At 44.1% G+C, this 17747-nt stretch overlaps 1 protein-coding gene across 3 annotated transcripts in view; it reads right to left on the minus strand.

Annotated features, from left to right (window-relative positions):
• Positions 1 to 13278: 13278 nt before the first annotated feature.
• The window catches only part of arid2 (AT-rich interactive domain 2), a 52789-nt gene continuing 48320 nt past the window's right edge, over positions 13279 to 17747 (minus strand). For all 3 annotated transcript variants that reach the window (XM_084701343.1, XM_084701342.1, XM_084701344.1), the window contains 3 exons: positions 16441 to 16564; positions 15708 to 15799; positions 13279 to 14741 (listed from right to left, as the gene is read on the minus strand). In XM_084701343.1, coding sequence (XP_084557469.1) covers positions 14630 to 14741; positions 15708 to 15799; positions 16441 to 16564 — 328 coding nt within the window. In that variant the 3' untranslated portion in view covers positions 13279 to 14629. The remainder of the gene's footprint in view (positions 14742 to 15707; positions 15800 to 16440; positions 16565 to 17747) is intronic.

Raw genomic sequence — 17747 nt, forward strand, 5'->3', positions numbered from 1 at the left:
GGTTAAGAAACGGTTGACATTTCAAAGTGAAATTGCATGAAATTGCACATTGTATTTCAGAATGATGTCTGTCTGTTTAACAAAACAAGTAATCAAAATATGACAGGCCAGAAAGACTGTGCCTGGAATTTAACATGTGACCTTGCACTATGCAGGACAACAGCTCAACCTATTGAGCCACCCTTAGAACTTAGAAATTATGGTCAGTTTCTGTATAAAAAAAGAAAGCCGTTTCTCCTGCAGCATGGATTGCTCGATTCGGCCAAAGTTTAAACAGCTGCAATTCAATGATCTTTTGACATATCAAGGTGAAATTGCGCATGGTACTTCAGAACGATGTCATCCTGTTTAACTAAACAGATTAAATTTAGAACAAATTTCAGAACAAATTTAAGACAGGCTAAATGACTGTGGCTGGATTCGATCCCACGACCTTATACTTTGCAGATCGCCGTCCCAGTTCAGTTACTGCATAAAAAACTACGCTGTTTCTCCTGTGGTAAGCGAAAGTTGAAACAGCTTTAATTCAATCATATTTTGACATACCAAGGTGAAATTGTGTACGGTACGTCAGAGTAATGTCATCTTAAAGCCTATTAGGTTTGAAAAACCATCATTTAAAAATGACATTTTATTTAGTGACACAAACATATTGAGTAAATGTGGACATTTACATAAATACACCCCTTTCAGCCATTTTGTACTTGATTCAATTGCCTTAAGTACAAAAATTTAAATACGTCAATGATACAGATATGAACCAAATTTCAAGTCAATTAGACCTTTGGTTCAAGAGAAGAGGAATTTTGAATGTTTTCCCACATTATCACTGTACAGGAAAATCCATCATGGCGGTCCTTATGGGTCCTTGAGGCTTTTTTGTTCCTCATGAAAAATGAGGAATGCCCACCAAGTTACAGAAGAATTGGAGCAATGGGGTGGAAATGCAATCACTCTGAAAAGTGGACATTTGGGCGTGGCCTGTGGCGCCCCCTATAGTCTGATGTGGGCCAGTCTGTGTTTGGGCCGTAGTTGTGGCATGTTGTATCAATATGCCAAATTCCCAAACTTTTTACCAATGTGTTCATGAGATAAATTACAAGAATAATAACTAGAGACGGTACAATTTCTAGGGAAATTGTAGGGTGTGCTTGCTTGCTTCAGATGCAGGTGGGTCCGTTTTCCCTTCTAGTGATATTTTCAAGCATTTATCCTACTCATATTGCATAATTCATTAAGAACACCCTTTGAAACAAGCTACTGTAACAACGTTGTCACTGGCAGTATTTCAGATGGAATTGCGATTCAAATAGTACCGTCTGCTAACTGAAAATAAGCCCCCCAAAACGTAAATAAGTTCGATATTAATTTAGGGGGAAATGGCTACTTCAAAAGCAGATTGCTAGAGGCAAGCTAGCTGCTGTTGCTATCCACACTCCACTGATTGTTTGAAAGCGCAGGAAATTAGACCATTTCTTTTGTAAGGATATTTAAGCAATAAGCCACAAGAGGCCGTGGTTTGCGCTGATTTTAGAACAGGTAAGGGGAGTTGTTAGGCACAACGCGAAGCAGAGTTTTCTCCAGTTTTGTTTCGCCATGAAGGGGCTTATTTCCCCGATAATGACCGGCGTTCTATACATTATCCCGCTTATTACACGGCCAGTGGTGTAACTATAGGGAGTGCAGGGAGTGCAGCTGCACTAGGGCCCGTGGCGAAAGGGGGCCCGTCCTCGATCTCAAGTGAGAACACTACCTGAAGAACTGGCAGGGCCCCTCGCTCCGCGTAAATCACAGAAAGGTTAACATATGATCCAGTCCGATCAATTAGCAAACATTTCTCAATTATGGTTATTCTCATCTGCCCAATAAACATTTTAATAGTCAGTCTTCACAACAGCAAATAATTCATTTGGCCTCATTTGCCTTTTGCTGAATGAAACGAATCTCGTTTTTATTAAGTAATATTATCTGGGTAATATGTTGTCAACGATTCTATAGCCCACCCACACGTTGTGATCGTTTGCCATCCTGTTGTGGTGCATTGCATCATGCCCTTCTTTCAAAAACACAAAAGTGGCTGCAGGAAGCGGCACAAACGCAAAGAGCAGGATTAAAGGGTGGCAAAGCTGGCAAAATTATCTTCATTTGGATTTGTGGCAAGGTGTTCAAGAGGACGGTACATCTGACCCCCAGCCCAACAGCAATGAGTGAAACTCAATTCATGTTAGCCACCAGGGTAGGCTAACGTTTACTGTCAGGTATAGCATATTGAAAGCATTTAGACATGGCTATTAAACGTCATTAAATGCACGTATAGGCATATGGCAGCAGCCAGGTTAGATATTGAAAACAATGTGCATGATGTTGTTGGAAAATAACTAAAGCTAGATAAGCTAAACGTTAAGCTAGCATATACAAAAATAAAATCAAACATTCACCAATCAATTCACAATGTGTATTGTAATAAGCAGTGTTGGGAAAGTTCACTTTCTACATGAACTAACTACTTCAGTTCATAGTTCATACTTCAAAATGTTGAACTAAGTTCAAAGCTCCAAATAATGAACTAGGTTAGTTCAGTTCTTTTTTTCAATAAGTGGCTGCCGTCTGCAATACCGCTCTCTGCCTCTACGCAATTCGGCGTTTTCACACGTGCCATGCATAGACAGTAGAAGAAAGAAAGAAAGCACGCGCAGCGATTGACAGGTTGGACACAAGACTGTTAACGGTGTGTTTTTAGCCTGGAAGTCTCTAGAAATCTGGCACCTTATTAAACGAAATTAAAAAGAGTGAACGTGCCATTCCCCCTCCGTGAGTCACCACCTTACCGCGGTGGAGGGGTTTGCGTGTCCTAGTGATCCTGGAAGCTATGTTGTCGGGGGCTTTATGCCCCTGGTAGGGTCTCCCAAGGCAAACAGGTTCCAGGTGAAAGACCAGACAAAGCGTGGCTCAAAAAACCAACCATGAAGAAACACAACAATGGTTCCCAGTTGCCCCTGCCCGGAAGCGGGTCACCGGGGGCCCCCCCTGGAGCCAGGCCCGGGGGTGGGGCTCGATGGCGAGCGCCTGGTGGCCGGGCCTTTTCCCATGGGGCCCGGTCGGGCACAGCCCGAAGAGACAACGTGGGACCCTCTTCCAGTGGGCTCACCATCCGCAGGAGGGGTCATGGGGGTCGGGTGCAGTGTGAGACGGGCGGCGGCCGAAGGCGGGGGCCTTGGCGGTCCGATCCTCGGCTGCAGAAGCTAACTTTAGGGACGTGGAACGTCACCTCGCTGGCGGGAAAGGAGCCTGAGCTGGTGCGCGAGGTAGAGAGTTTCCGGCTAGATATAGTCGGCCTCGCCTCGACGCACAGCACGGGCTCCGGAACCAGTCTCCTTGAGAGGGGCTGGACTCTCTTCCACTCTGGAGTTGCCCTTGGTGAGAGGCGTCGAGCTGGGGTGGGAATACTTGTTTCCCCTCGGTTCGGTGCCTGTACATTGGGGTTCACCCCGGTGGATGAGAGGGTAGCCTCCCTCCGCCTTCGGGTGGGGGGACGGGTCCTCACTGTCGTTTGTGCTTATGCACCAAACGGCAGCTCAGAGTACCCACCCTATTTGGAGTCTCTGGAGGGTGTGCTGGAAAGCGCTCCTCCCGGGGATTCCCTCGTCCTCCTGGGGGACTTCAATGCTCATGTGGGCAATGACAGTGAGACCTGGAGGGGCGTGATTGGGAGGAACGGCCCCCCCGATCTGAACCCGAGTGGTGTTCTGTTGTTGGACTTCTGTGCTAAACACGGCTTGTCCATAACGAACACCATGTTCAAGCATAAGGGTGTCCATATGTGCACCTGCCACCAGGACACCCGAGGTCTCAGTTCGATGATCGACTTCGTAGTCGTGTCGTCGGACTTGAGGCCGCATGTCTTGGACACTCGGGTGAGGAGAGGGGCGGAGCTGTCAACTGATCACCACCTGGTGGTGAGTTGGCTCCGATGGTGGGGGAGGACGCCGGTCAGGCCTGGCAGGCCCAAACGTAATGTGAGGGTCTGCTGGGAACGGCTGGCGGAACCCTCTGTCAGAAGGAGCTTCAACTCCCACCTCCGGGAGAGCTTCGATCATGTCTCGGGGGGGGCCGGGGACATTGAGTCCGAATGGGCCATGTTCCGGCCCTCCATTGTTGAAGCGGCTGAACCGGAGCTGCGGCCGCAAGGCGGTCGGTGCATGTCGCGGCGGTAACCCTCGGACCCGGTGGTGGACTCCGGAGGTGAGGGATGCCGTCAAGCTGAAGAAGGAGGCCTATCGGGCTTTATTGGCTGGTAGGACTCCTGAGGCAGCTGATGTGTACCGGCAGGCCAAGCGGAACGCGGCTCTGGCGGTCGCGGAGGCAAAAACCCGGGCATGGGAGGAGTTCGGCGAGGCCATGGAGAATGACTTCCGAACGGCTTCAAAAAGGTTCTGGACCACCATCCGGCGACTCAGGAGGGGGAAGCAGTGTTCTGTCAACACTGTATACGGTAGGGACGGTGCGCTGCTGACTTCGACGGGGGACGTCCTGGATCGGTGGAAGGAATACTTTGAAGACCTCCTTAATTCCACCAACACGCTTTCCGACGTGGAGGCAGAGTCTGGGGACATCGGGGGGGGCCCTTCTATCTCTGGGGCCGAGGTCGCCGAGGTGGTTGAAAAGCTCCGCGGTGGCAGGGCCCCTGGGGTGGACGAGGTCCGCCCGGAGTTCCTTAAGGCTCTGGATGTTGTAGGGCTGTCTTGGTTGACACGACTCTGCAACATCGCGTGGACATGGGGGACAGTGCCTCTGGACTGGCAGACCGGGGTGGTGGTTCCCCTCTTTAAAAAGGGGGACCGGAGGGTGTGCTCCAACTTTAGGGGGATCACACTCCTCAGCCTCCCTGGGAAGGTCTATTCAGGGGTCCTGGAGAGGAGGGTCCGCCGGATTGTCGAACCTCGGATTCAGGAGGAGCAATGTGGTTTTCGTCCTGGCCGTGGAACAGTGGACCAGCTCTATACCCTCCGCGGAGTCCTGGAGGGTACATGGGAGTTCGCCCAACCAGTCTACACATGTTTTGTGGATTTGGAAAAGGCGTTCGACCGTGTCCCTCGGGGGCTCATGTGGGGGGTGCTCCGAGAGTACGGGGTACCGGATTCCCTGATCGGGGCTGTCCGGTCCCTGTACGACCGGTGCCAGAGTTTGGTCCGCATTGCCGGTAGTAAGTCGAACTTGTTTCCGGTGAGGGTTGGACTCCGCCAGGGCTGCCCTATGTCACCGATTCTGTTCATTACCTATATGGACAGGATTTCTAGGCGCAGCCAGGGTGTTGAGGGGGTCCGGTTTGGTGACCTCAGGATCGGGTCGCTGCTTTTTGCAGATGATGTGGTCCTGTTGGCTTCATCGGGCCGTGACCTTCAGCTCTCACTGGAGCGGTTCGCAACCGAATGTGAAGCGGCTGGGATGCGAATCAGCACCTCTAAATCTGAGGCCATGGTTATCGACCGGAAAAGGGTGGAGTGCCATCTCCGGGTCGGGGAGGAGATCCTGAACCAAGCGGAGGAGTTCAAGTATCTCGGGGTCTTGTTCACGAGTGAGGGAAGAATGGAGCGCGAGGTCGACAGGCGGATCGGTGCGGCGTCCGCAGTGATGCGGGCTCTGCATCGGTCCGTCGTGGTGAAGAAGGAGCTGAGTCGAAAGGCGAAGCTCTCTATTTACCAGTCGATCTACGTTCCTACCCTCACCTATGGTCACGAACTATGGGTAGTGACCGAAAGAACGAGATCGCGAATACAAGCGGCCGAAATGAGCTTTCTCCGCAGGGTGTCCGGGCTCTCCCTTACAGATAGGGTGAGAAGCTCGGTCATCCGGGAGGGGCTCAGAGTAGAACCGCTGCTCCTCCGCGTCGAGAGGAGCCAGCTGAAGTGGCTCGGGCATCTGATTAGGATGCCTCCTGGACGCCTCCCTGGTGAGGTGTTCCGGGGACATCCCACTGGGAAGAGGCCCCGGGGAAGACCCAGGACACGCTGGAGGGACTATGTCTCTCGGCTGGCCTGGGAACGCCTCGGGATCCCCCGGGAAGAGCTGGTGGAAGTGGCCGGGGAGAGGGAAGCCTGGGCCTCCCTGCTTAGGTCGTTGCCCCCGCGACCCGATCCCCGGACAAGCGGAAGATGACGAGAGACGAGGAGACGAACGTGCCATTCACAGACACCAGAATGAGTGCGTCCACTGCCTAGTCTCGTTCATCAGGCAGTAGCCTAATACAGTAGGCTACGTTCAGTTCACCATCCATCCATCCATCATCTGCCGCTTGTCCGGGGATCGGGTCACGGGGGCAGCGACCTAAGCAGGGAGGCCCAGACTTCCCTCTCCCCGGCCACTTCCACCAGCTCTTCCTGGGGGACCCCGAGGCGTTCCCAGGCCAGCCGAGAGACATAGTCCCTCCAGCGTGTCCTGGGTCTTCCCCGGGGCCTCTTCCCAGTGGGATGTCCCCGGAACACCTCACCAGGGAGGCGTCCAGGAGGCATCCTAATCAGATGCCCGAGCCACTTCAGCTGGCTCCTCTCGACGCGGAGGAGCAGCGGTTCTACTCTGAGCCCCTCCCGGATGACCGAGCTTCTCACCCTATCTGTAAGGGAGAGCCCGGACACCCTGCGGAGAAAGCTCATTTCGGCCGCTTGTATTCGCGATCTCGTTCTTTCGGTCTCTACCCATAGTTCGTGACCATAGGTGAGGGTAGGAACGTAGATCGACTGGTAAATAGAGAGCTTCGCCTTTCGACTCAGCTCCTTCTTCACCACGACGGACCGATGCAGAGCCCGCATCACTGCGGACGCCGCACCGATCCGCCTGTCGACCTCGCGCTCCATTCTTCCCTCACTCGTGAACAAGACCCAGAGATACTTGAACTCCTCCGCTTGGTTCAGGATCTCCTCCCCGACCCGGAGATGGCACTCCACCCTTTTCCGGTCGATAACCATGGCCTCAGATTTGGAGGTGCTGATTTGCATCCCAGCCGCTTCACATTCGGTTGCGAACCGCTCCAGTGAGAGCTGAAGGTCACGGCCCGATGAAGCCAACAGGACCACATCATCTGCAAAAAGCAGCGACCCAATCCTGAGGTCACCAAACCGGACCCCCTCAACACCCTGGCTACGCCTAGAAATTCTGTCCATATAGGTAATGAACAGAATCGGTGACATAGGACAGCCCTGGCGGAGTCCAACCCTCACCGGAAACAAGTTCGACTTACTACAGGCAATGCGGCAGTTCACTTTCACCAAAATTATGAACGAGTTCATGAACGTGTTCAGACGCAACACTGATAATAAATACATTTCCATGCGCCTCTCTAAGATCAACACTCAATAATTTCGCCTGACGATAGGTCAGTTAAGGGGCTGTACGCCGCTGTACACGGCTACTTGCCAACAAAAATAACTTAACACAGTGTGTCTTTTTACAATGTATTTGTTACCATTCGTATTGTTGATCAGCAGAGAAATAGTTCGCCAAAGACGTTGAACTTCATAGACATAGAGCATTATTTAGGTTTCAAATCAGCTGACGTCGCTAAGCAACAGAGTACGCTGGGGTTGAAAAGTTACCGGACTACTTGCGAAAGACGTGAATCCGAGACAAAAGGGCCACTTTCCTTGACAGCCGTCAAATATGCATAGCAACGGTCAAATATGAGAAAATTGTTCACTGCAGAACGTTGGGAAGCTCCATTTAAGTGAATGGAGCATTCTACAGCATTAAAAACAGCCGTGTAATAAGACATAATAAAGTTTAGCTATTAGCTGTGGCATTGAAGACAGTACGCCAGTGTAGCGAGCCGAGTCTGTGACTCTGTGGCTAATGTCAAAACAAGAAGCAGCCTCACTCAAATTCCAAGTTTTACACAAATAACAAACTATGCTGACCCGCTGACTGTCTTCGCAATCGCCATATCTTTAAAACACTGCTGTCCATTTAGATGTAGAATTGACCCTGGTACGAAATTAAGAAAATACTCACCAGATGCAGATCGACATTTGACTGAGTGACAACACCGTTGACAACACTGTTGTTGCTGCCTCAATCGTCAATGGAGGCTGACAGGCTCTCTCGTAGCAAACAAATCAACGTTTTTACAGCAATCTATATTAAAATCTCACCACCTGGCTGTTTTCACAATAGTCATATCGTCATAACATTTCCCTCTTTCAGTTTTTTTGTGTAAAATTGAACTATAAAATTATCTACAAAAAATACTACTATGACGGTTTCTAGCATTGTTGCGAGCTAGAAAGTCTTTATCACGTTGTATCCATGCGTCGTTGCTAACGTGTGTTGACGTTGTGACGTAGCCAGCACAGATTACCATTTTGACAAAAGGCACGTTGTAACCTCCTAAACTGAGCAACGGAATGTAAATCCCAATACAAGCAACTCAATTGCTAGCAAGACAAAACTTTTGACACAGGCGTTGTCAATTTAGTCAAAATATTGATTGAGTTTTAGGGGTGTGAAGAGAAACAATAATAAAAATATATATGTGAGATAACAATGGTTTGTCCTCGCCGAAGGCAAGCACACCCCAATAATAATACCAACAATTACAACGGAGGAACCCTAACAAGGGGAATGTGTTGCTCTCAGGAGGAGGCTGGCTAAAAGGAACATATATAGGCACAATGGATCCTGACTCTGGCTAAATATAAATCCATGTCCACTACATATCCACAACCTTGATGAGTAACTACACTGTGATTGGTTGGAAAAGTGACATTGTCAAGCTCATCGACTTAATGAAAAGTTGAACACGTTTCAACGAAAGGCACCAGTGATCCCTCACCACTGCGGTTCACTTATCGCGGATTCGCTATTTCGCGGATTTTCATAATGCTTTTTTTTTTTTTTTTGGTGCATTGTGCTCTGCATTCTGATTCGCTAAAAACTCACTCCCGCTTCTTGTATCAAAACATGCTACGAATTGTGCTATCATTTTGTCGTCTCGTGCAGTTATGTGTACGTACATAAAACAGCTTGGCAAATTTACATTAAGTTGGCCAAATTATCTTGTAATTTCGAACATCTCCTAAACCCATAATGTCGACGAAACGGCCTGGACCGACAAAAGCACCTGCGGATGGGCCCAAACGGCGGACGATGCTATCTATCTCAGATAAAGTTAAACTTCTGGACATGCTAAGGGAAGGTAACACGTGAGTCACTGTATTTGTATACATGTAATAGTTGCTAATTGTAAAAAAAAAAAAAGTTTTCTATTTCGCGGATTTCACTTATCGCGGGTCATTTTCGGAACGTAACCCCCGCGATAAACGAGGGATTACTGTATATAGGCACAATGGATCCTGACTAAATCTAAATCTAAATCCATGTCCACTACATATCCACAACCTTGATGAGTAACTACACTGTGATTGGTTGGAAAAGTGACATTGTCAAGCTCATCGACTTAATGAAAAGTTGAACACGTTTCAACGAAAGGCACCTGATATAGCAAAATGACCAGCTAACTAAACCCAAACCTTCCTTATCTTATCCCTATTTTCTTCTGTCTCTGTTTTTGTTTAACACGATGCTTAAGCATCCCACAGAGCCAAGCTCGAATATGTTTTGAATGATCAGCAGCGAGAGGGGGGCTAGTCTTTACTCACACACTGTGCTCGTAATAATGTTTGCAGTTCGCGCACACATCAAATTTTAGGGGCATATGCGAGTGAAATAGTTGCACTGTTGAGCCCTGAATTGGCTTATTATTGTCAACGATGGAGACTTGCTACGAAGTTGGGGTGCGCTCACCAGAGGATTGTCCTGCAAAGGCAGCTGGAGTTGGCACCGTTGCGACTCAAAGACAGTCGTACTGCATTTTATCTTTATCTGATGCACAACGTTGAGGTGCTTGTTCATCACAGTTGATAAATGAAGCGAAGTAGCGCGTGAGGCAATTAAATTCTTCTTTGTTTAGTTTAAAGGCGGTTGGCAGTCCATTCAATTGAATTTAGTCATTTTATTAGTCAAACGTTGTATGTTTGTGCACCAGTGATTTGATTTAAATAACTACTATTTTCTTGAGACATAAGTCAACGTTACATTATATTACTTAGTCTCGATAGCGGTATCGATAAGCTTGGACCTTATTGATATTCGGGTTTTGAGAAATTTGGAACCAGGTCCTTACAGAACCGGTTATCGATACCCATCTCTACTTTTGACACTGACGTTGTCTATGTAGTCCAAATATTGAGGGATCCTTTGGGGTGGGAAAATAAATAATAATAAAATATGAAGAATAAATCGATATGAAAGAACAAAGGTTGTCCTCTTGCCAAAGGCAAGCACACCCAATAAGAAATCATAAAACTTTAAACCGCTATAAGATAACAAGTAATTATGCCTAATACTCAGTTGGTTTATTGTTCACTTGAAGAGGTAACAATACAGAAGAATGTAATACAAGAGCAGATTAATAAATCATACTTACCTGGGTTACTGGTATGAAGCTTTTCTAGGCAGAGCCATATTATTTTTTGTGGATTCTTCACTCAGAATGAAGTGCAAATGGTATTCCTCTACCCGTGCCATTAATTAACAATAGCGCAAAAAAGGCATAGCCATATCAAGTTATCCCTTTGTAGGAGGTATCCATGAAAAACATGGGATATGGGTGGCCCTTTAATAGATATCTCTGTGATGGTATTTGCACCACTTTGATTAGGGGTTTGTGATTGTGTAAGTGGCTAATAAAAACAGATGTTTCCCGGAGCTCAGTAGTGACAAACTTGTCTACACTGACTGAATCATCAACGTCTGGGAAAGTGAGGACATGCAGACTGCTTTTAATTTATCTTATGTCTTCAGGGGTAAGGTAGCTTGACGTTGTCATACTCATAATTATAGTCAGAATATGAGTCTGATAACTCTCCGTTGGGCTGTGAGTATGGGACGTGTTTTAACCGAACTCGTAAAACAAATGCCTCTTCGCTCAATTGGATAGACCTACAACCAATCAGAGCAATGTAATATGTTGTTTGTTGAAAACAAATTCTACCCAAGTGCTCTTTGGTGACGTGGTTGATTACGGTACTGATCATCTGTCCATAATCGTATAAAGCCCGCCCTCACAATTTCATTGGTCCGAACAGCTCCTGTTCGGACATAGTTTTTCCCCAACCGAGCTTCCCCAGACCCAACTTCCAACCAAATGTTTTTATGGGCGGGGCTAAGTTGGGCTGGAAACCAGACTAGGGCTAAGGTAATAGCCGACCTTATGTTTGTCAGTATGTCCTTGCCCGTATTCAGAACACTTGTGTAAGTCACATCTCAACAAATGTCAACTCAGGATCTACACAATTTTTGGTTCCCTCATTCAAATTGGCAATATCATGTCCTCTCTGAACTGTACATTTTGTGAACCACTACACCTGTAAAATTGGTGTCCTTTCTAAATTTGAATGAAATGTATGCTCCACGAGAATTATCCTGTGTTTTTGTTGGCTTGCCTTTGCTTCTTCCTTCCCCCGTTCAATAGCAAAAAAATAATAATCTTTGTAGGTTGACACTGGAGCCGGAAAACATTTTTGCTCTCATTTTGCAACTTGTGGATGTAGGATTTCATGTATTCTTTGTCCTCTCCAGTAACAAGGCCCACCTGTAAATATTTCTCAAGAAGTGCACAGATTCGTCAGCCTCAAGGAAAGTTGTAGTTTATTTTTGCTGCAAGGAACTCTGTACAGAGTTGTAGTCCTTTTATACATGTTCTGAACAAGTTCAACTTACATGAGGGAGGTGAAATCTGTTTCCCATATTTGGAGACAGAAACTTTTCACCCTTGAATGTCACCTGTCAGTCTGCTTAGTCAAAGTTTGTAATAACAGCTGTAAAGAACGTCTGGCGTATTTCGCCTATGCACGCCGAAATCTGGTGCACATAATTTTCATTTCTACATAAAATTATGTAAAATATCTTCCACAACAGCATTCTTTTCAACTTGCATAACAGCGTCCACAAATATTTCTAACACCACCTCCCGACTGACCCTGGTATCTTTTATCTAGATTTTTTTTCCTCAATTCCTTTGAGCCAGTATTTCCCCTTTTTCCAAAAAAGCCAAAACACTATATTGTAAAGGATGGATATTGATGGAATGAAATTGTATTGACGATGAAAGAACATGGCATATCACTACTGCTGCCCTCAGAATGTCTACCAGGGGAATTAGTCCTAATAGAACAGGAAGCCAGTATTTCCTGCTGCTCCAAGAACAACTCCCTTTAAGAGTGTACTCCTAATCGCAGCTCGTTACCTGTATAAAAAGAGCTGGAAGCCAGTAATCCTTCAGATTGAGAGGGGTCAAATACTTATTTCACTCATTAATATCAATTTATAACAATTTTGACATGCGTTTTTCTGAATTTTGTTGTTGTGATTCTGGATGTTGTTATTCTGTCTCTCACTGTTCAACTAAACATACCATTAAAGAATTATTGTTTTTCTGGATTTTGTTGTTATTCTGTCTCTCACTGTTCAAATAAACCTACCATAAAAGAATGATCGTTTTTCTGGATTTTGTTGTTGTTATTCTGTCTCTCACTATTCAAATAAACCTACAATTAAAGAATGATCATTTCTTTGTCAGTGGGCAAACGTACAAAATCAGCAGGGGATCAAAACAAAAATGTCATCACTACAATACTGTCATCTCATTGGATAGTGCACTTTACATTGAGCAATAAACCAAACTATGATGTTATCCTGTAATTGGTAAATGGACAACTGTTGAGAAATGCATTATAGGGGTTCTGTATTTAAATTGCACTCGATATAGCTTGCTTGACCCAGAGATAAATACACAAACAAGCAACACAAAGATAAATCAATAGCTTGCTGCCGCAGTATCCTTTTTGACTGTCCAGTACACTCTCAATACAGTCTTGATATACTGTATAAAAATTAAAGTTTGTGGTCCTACATAATTCGCCAGCACGACTACACGGTTGTCAATCCCAACTATTGTGTGCACTGTAAAACTGCGCTACTTCGTTGCCAGACAATCTTGGTAGCTAGACAATTTAACACTGATCTCTGAAATTGCTTTTATACAACAAAATGTGTCACCACAGGTTGTGCTAGGGAGTATCCTGGTAACATATGCAAATGGCTGTGTGATCCTGACTGGGACCAATGACTTGCAACACATGTAGCTCATGCAGATTTCCTTATAAAGACTTGATGTAACATTAGCACATAAATTGAATATAAATTGAAAAACTTGCCACAAAACAGAACAAATATTCAATTTTTTTTATTTAAAAACTATAAACAGTCACCAAAGTAAATAAAGCCAATCTCTAACAGATTGTTATGTCTATGTATATCGCACATCCTACTGACACCGCAGAAATGAGGATGGGTGGGTTTCCCCGCTCGGATGCTAACACAACAGGCAGTCATAAATGTTACACAATACATCGTAGAGAGGACAGTCTGAGGACGTGAGCCGGAATGTGACATGGTATTAAGAATGAAAAAATAGTACAATAAAACTCCACACTATATTAAGATAGAAAAAAGTAGTGAAGAAAATATTATACCTGCACATAAAGAAAAGAACACAGGAGAAAACCTGTATAAAACTCCATGTATTTAAACCAATTTACAAATACAAAAAAATTTGGTACGCGCACTGTGCTCGTACATGACAAACGTTTACAGTGGATACATGTTAGATTTTGTGTATGTGTGTGTGTGTATGTGTAGGAATACCTTCAATATTTCTTTTACAAAATGAACAGATATATTATTCCATACTCTTTCAGCCAGCAAAATGAGTTCTACAAGGTATTTTTATACAAAAAAAGTCACAGTTCCACAAAAAACTGCTTTACCCTTCCATACACTTTACAGCATCAGTACCTTTGCAGAAGTATTTACAGGTTTTAAGTACATTCATTCACTGCTGAGTATAGAATCACATTAGATACAAGTAACCAGGGATCATAAAAAAGCAAACAAAGAAAAACCATACTGTTAAATTCTACCAAAGTAATGCTTCTATTACTCCACAGAGCAAGTTCTCCAGTGGCTGTATCGGCTTGAAAGAGGATTTTCTTTATATATATTCACAAATATTTACACAATTCTTTTCATTAATTGTAAGGGTATTCATTTCAATAATAAATAAGTGAAAATATATTGACTCAAGTAAGAAAAACCAAGCTACCAAGTTCTAAACAAAAACAACAGCGCCAGTCACCTGCTGATGCTCCTCCAATTTGTGACCCATCTCCTTCTGTCACCCAACTCCCCATAAACCCATATCTTTCTGCCAACTCACACCAATTCCTTGCAAACAGTCCCAGGTTTACAAAAAATGTGCTCGCATTTAGTTTTTTTTGTAGTCCCTCATGGCAGCTGTCTATAAAGCTCCCCCTTTTGGGAGGCTGGTGGAAGACCCCATGGCAGTTTGTTGTGTGGAGTGGGGCAGAATATTAGGATTCACGCACACAAGGTGGGTGTTAGGGAGGGGTAGCAGACCGGTTTAGTTCCAGTAGAGAGCTGCTGCCCTATCGTGTGCTCATTTTGCGGTGAGCATTTTCCCTCTTCTCTGATGATGGGTTGAGCAGTTGTCCCTTTAGCCTCAAGCCTGTAGCGAGCGCGTCAGTTCGTAAAGGCATTTGGCGAGCGTGGTGGATACCTCCATGTTACTGAGTGCCAGCACAGAGAGGTGATTCTCATGCCTCTTTACTAACCTGGAAGGCCAAATGAAGGAAAGTGGACATGGATCAAAACAAACTTGCCTCTCGATATTGAAGGCATGACATCACAAGCAGAAAAAACATCCAGTATTAGGCCATTACTTTTCTTTGAATTAAGATTAAAACATTGTTTAGTTGTAGATTAATCATAGATTTGCGGTTTCAACTGTATCATTACAGATGCAATTGAGAAAATTAACAATGAGCAAATTTGTCATTTTCCAAACTAATGCAATAATAAACTATCTGAATCCCTTCATCACCATCTCTAACCTTTAGTTTTGATGTATCTGCTATTTGACAATCCTGCACACAAGTCTTGGACATAGGACCATTTATTTGCCCAATTTACAAATTTGTAAGTACTTTTCACTTTGTAACTTTGCTTGGCCAAAGGGCACTGGATTTAATAATTAGCAGTACATTACTTCAAGAGACACCAGCATGTTGTTTTTGAGATCTTGCTGCATCACTGTTTGATGTTGCCCTTGTTTTTTTCTGAACTGTACTATGTCATAGTTCTTGAGATGTTATTGCTACACTGTGGTTGACACATCGTACTTGGTAGCTAAGATTTTGACACATTTTAGGTAAATACTGACCGTTCCTCGAATCTGACCACTGAAATGGTAATAAAACTACGCACTTCTGATCCTTTCTGCTGGACTTCCTGCACACGCTATTTGTATGTCACATTAAAACGCATCTTGTAAGTGAATAAAATGTAATGTAAATGTAATTTGCTGTAAAACCCTATTGATTTTTTTATTTATTAGTTTGAATTCTGTTAATTATTAATTATAATAGTGAACTGTATTTATAAAGTGCTTTTCTCAACTTTATGTGGAACGATATTGTAAGCATACTTTCCATGGCACTTGTGAGACTTGTGAGCACCAATAACTTAACATCAACAGTATAGCAAAGATTTGAATAGCAACTTTGAGAGTGTCAACTTACTTCCGACCACAATCTGAATACTTTGCGATGTTCTTCAGAGTTAAGGCAGCAGTTAGTCTTATGTGTTTTGTCATTGGTCCCTCTTTTTCATCCTAAGAAAAAAAAAAAAAAAGTTCATATTCACAAGCAAAATTCCCAAGAACAATTAATGACCAATCTGTAAGAACTATGACAACAAAACAATTGATAGATTTGGCAAAGTCTGTCACCCATCTCTTGGCATTTACAGTGTCTCCAATACGGTGCTCTTAATTATTGACAGTGGGGAATATTTAGTGGACTAAAAGACAGCCAATCCCCAAGTCTCTGAGATATCACATCAGCATCTAACCATTGCTACTGTGCTTGGAGGTACAATAGGTATGAATCACTATGTCAGAAGCTTCCCCTGACTTACTTTCCCCTTTAAAATTTTTATTCAGGGAAAATGTTGTTGGATGTGAATAATTCATACTATGGAGTACAACACCGTACAAGTGTACACCAATTGATTGAACAATACACTTAATATTTAGACTGACAATGGTACCTGAATAAACTTGACTCTGGTTCAGTGAATTTGATAAAATTACTATTAACCTCCCTATTAACTATTACAGCCTATTTAAAAAAACAAAAAACTGACGGGATGTAATTTTGCAGGTAATTACAATGCTGTGAACTACTGTTATCCATGTAAACTGTGCATGAGAAGGCATTATGATAAAAGCTTTATGAAAAGAGTACAACTTACGGTGAAGTCTCTGAACACCAGGTTTCGAGAACCCCTGCGCAGGGCCATAAGAGCTGCACTCGGATGATTGACTATAGCTTTCTGAGCTCGCGGTGTTGGAGTGCTGCATGCTACTGACTGAGGCCTACACAGCAACACAACACGTCCACAAAATCATGTTAGACAATGAATACAGTGCAGTAAATTATCAATGAGACACTTTGCAACTACTGCAGCTAATTATTTAAGTGAGAAGCATTCATATGAATACATTCAAAGGTGTTTTATTATCTGGATCAAGAATATAAATATTGGCAACATTATTATGTAACTACAATAAGTGCACATAATTACTATGCAGGTACAATGGGTTACTACAAGGACGTAACAACAATGTTGTTTTTGCATAGCGTAAATCGATTTTGTAAAAGAGCAGTGGATAGTTTTGTTCCCAAAAGAATGTTAATATAACATTAATCTATACATGTTGAACAACATCAACCCTTTTGCAAGCTTTTAAAATGTGTGAACCTTTCTTAGATATAGATACATGTGGTATGGTAAGTTGATGATCAAGATCTCATGAAGTAATCCTAGCTTGTATATGATTGAATGTGTTAGAAGACCAATCAAAAGCTGTGGAAGAACAAAAATACTAACCAAGAATAAACTCCAGAAAAAAAATTCGGAAAGTTATTTTGGTCGATTATTCCTCCCCTTTATAAATACCAATTAGTATTGTATGTTATATTGTTGGAAAGCTTGATTAGTCACCTTTACAACGAGGTACAACTTGCAAGGATCATGCATTTGTGGAATGAGCAACACAGCTAACCGTGTGGGTAGCGCCCCAAAATCCTCTGCAATATTCTTCTGTTGGTATTCACTCTCGTTTTGAGCTTCAAGTGGGATCAGCTTGGGCGTGCTGTATGTGCCAGAGTGACCAATGCAAACATGTTGGCTGACTTGCGACAAATCCTGGTTTAGGAATGGGATGCCATCCCACAGCAGTGTGTGACCAGTCTGGTGACCAGCATGAGGAGGTGCGAAGCTGTTGTGGCTGTGTATGGATCTTCCACATGCTACTGAGGTCCCTGACAGTGTAAAATGAATAAAGTGTAAAAATTGCCAATATGTGTATTTTTTTCCTCATTACTGTGGGAGAGTGCAATTATCCAATCCACCAAGCTACTCAAAACGAGAGTGAATACCAACAGAAGAATATTCCAGGGGATTTTGGCCTGGACACTTGGACATTTTTGGGCATGTATTCTGTCACAAAACATGTTTTGAAAGTATCCTTCCGAACACTGGGTACAAGTATTGTA

The sequence above is a fragment of the Hypomesus nipponensis genome, chromosome 7 (assembly GCF_054491055.1).
Source record: "Hypomesus nipponensis isolate SF chromosome 7, ASM5449105v1, whole genome shotgun sequence".
In the NCBI taxonomy this organism is placed as follows: Eukaryota; Metazoa; Chordata; class Actinopteri; order Osmeriformes; family Osmeridae; genus Hypomesus; species Hypomesus nipponensis.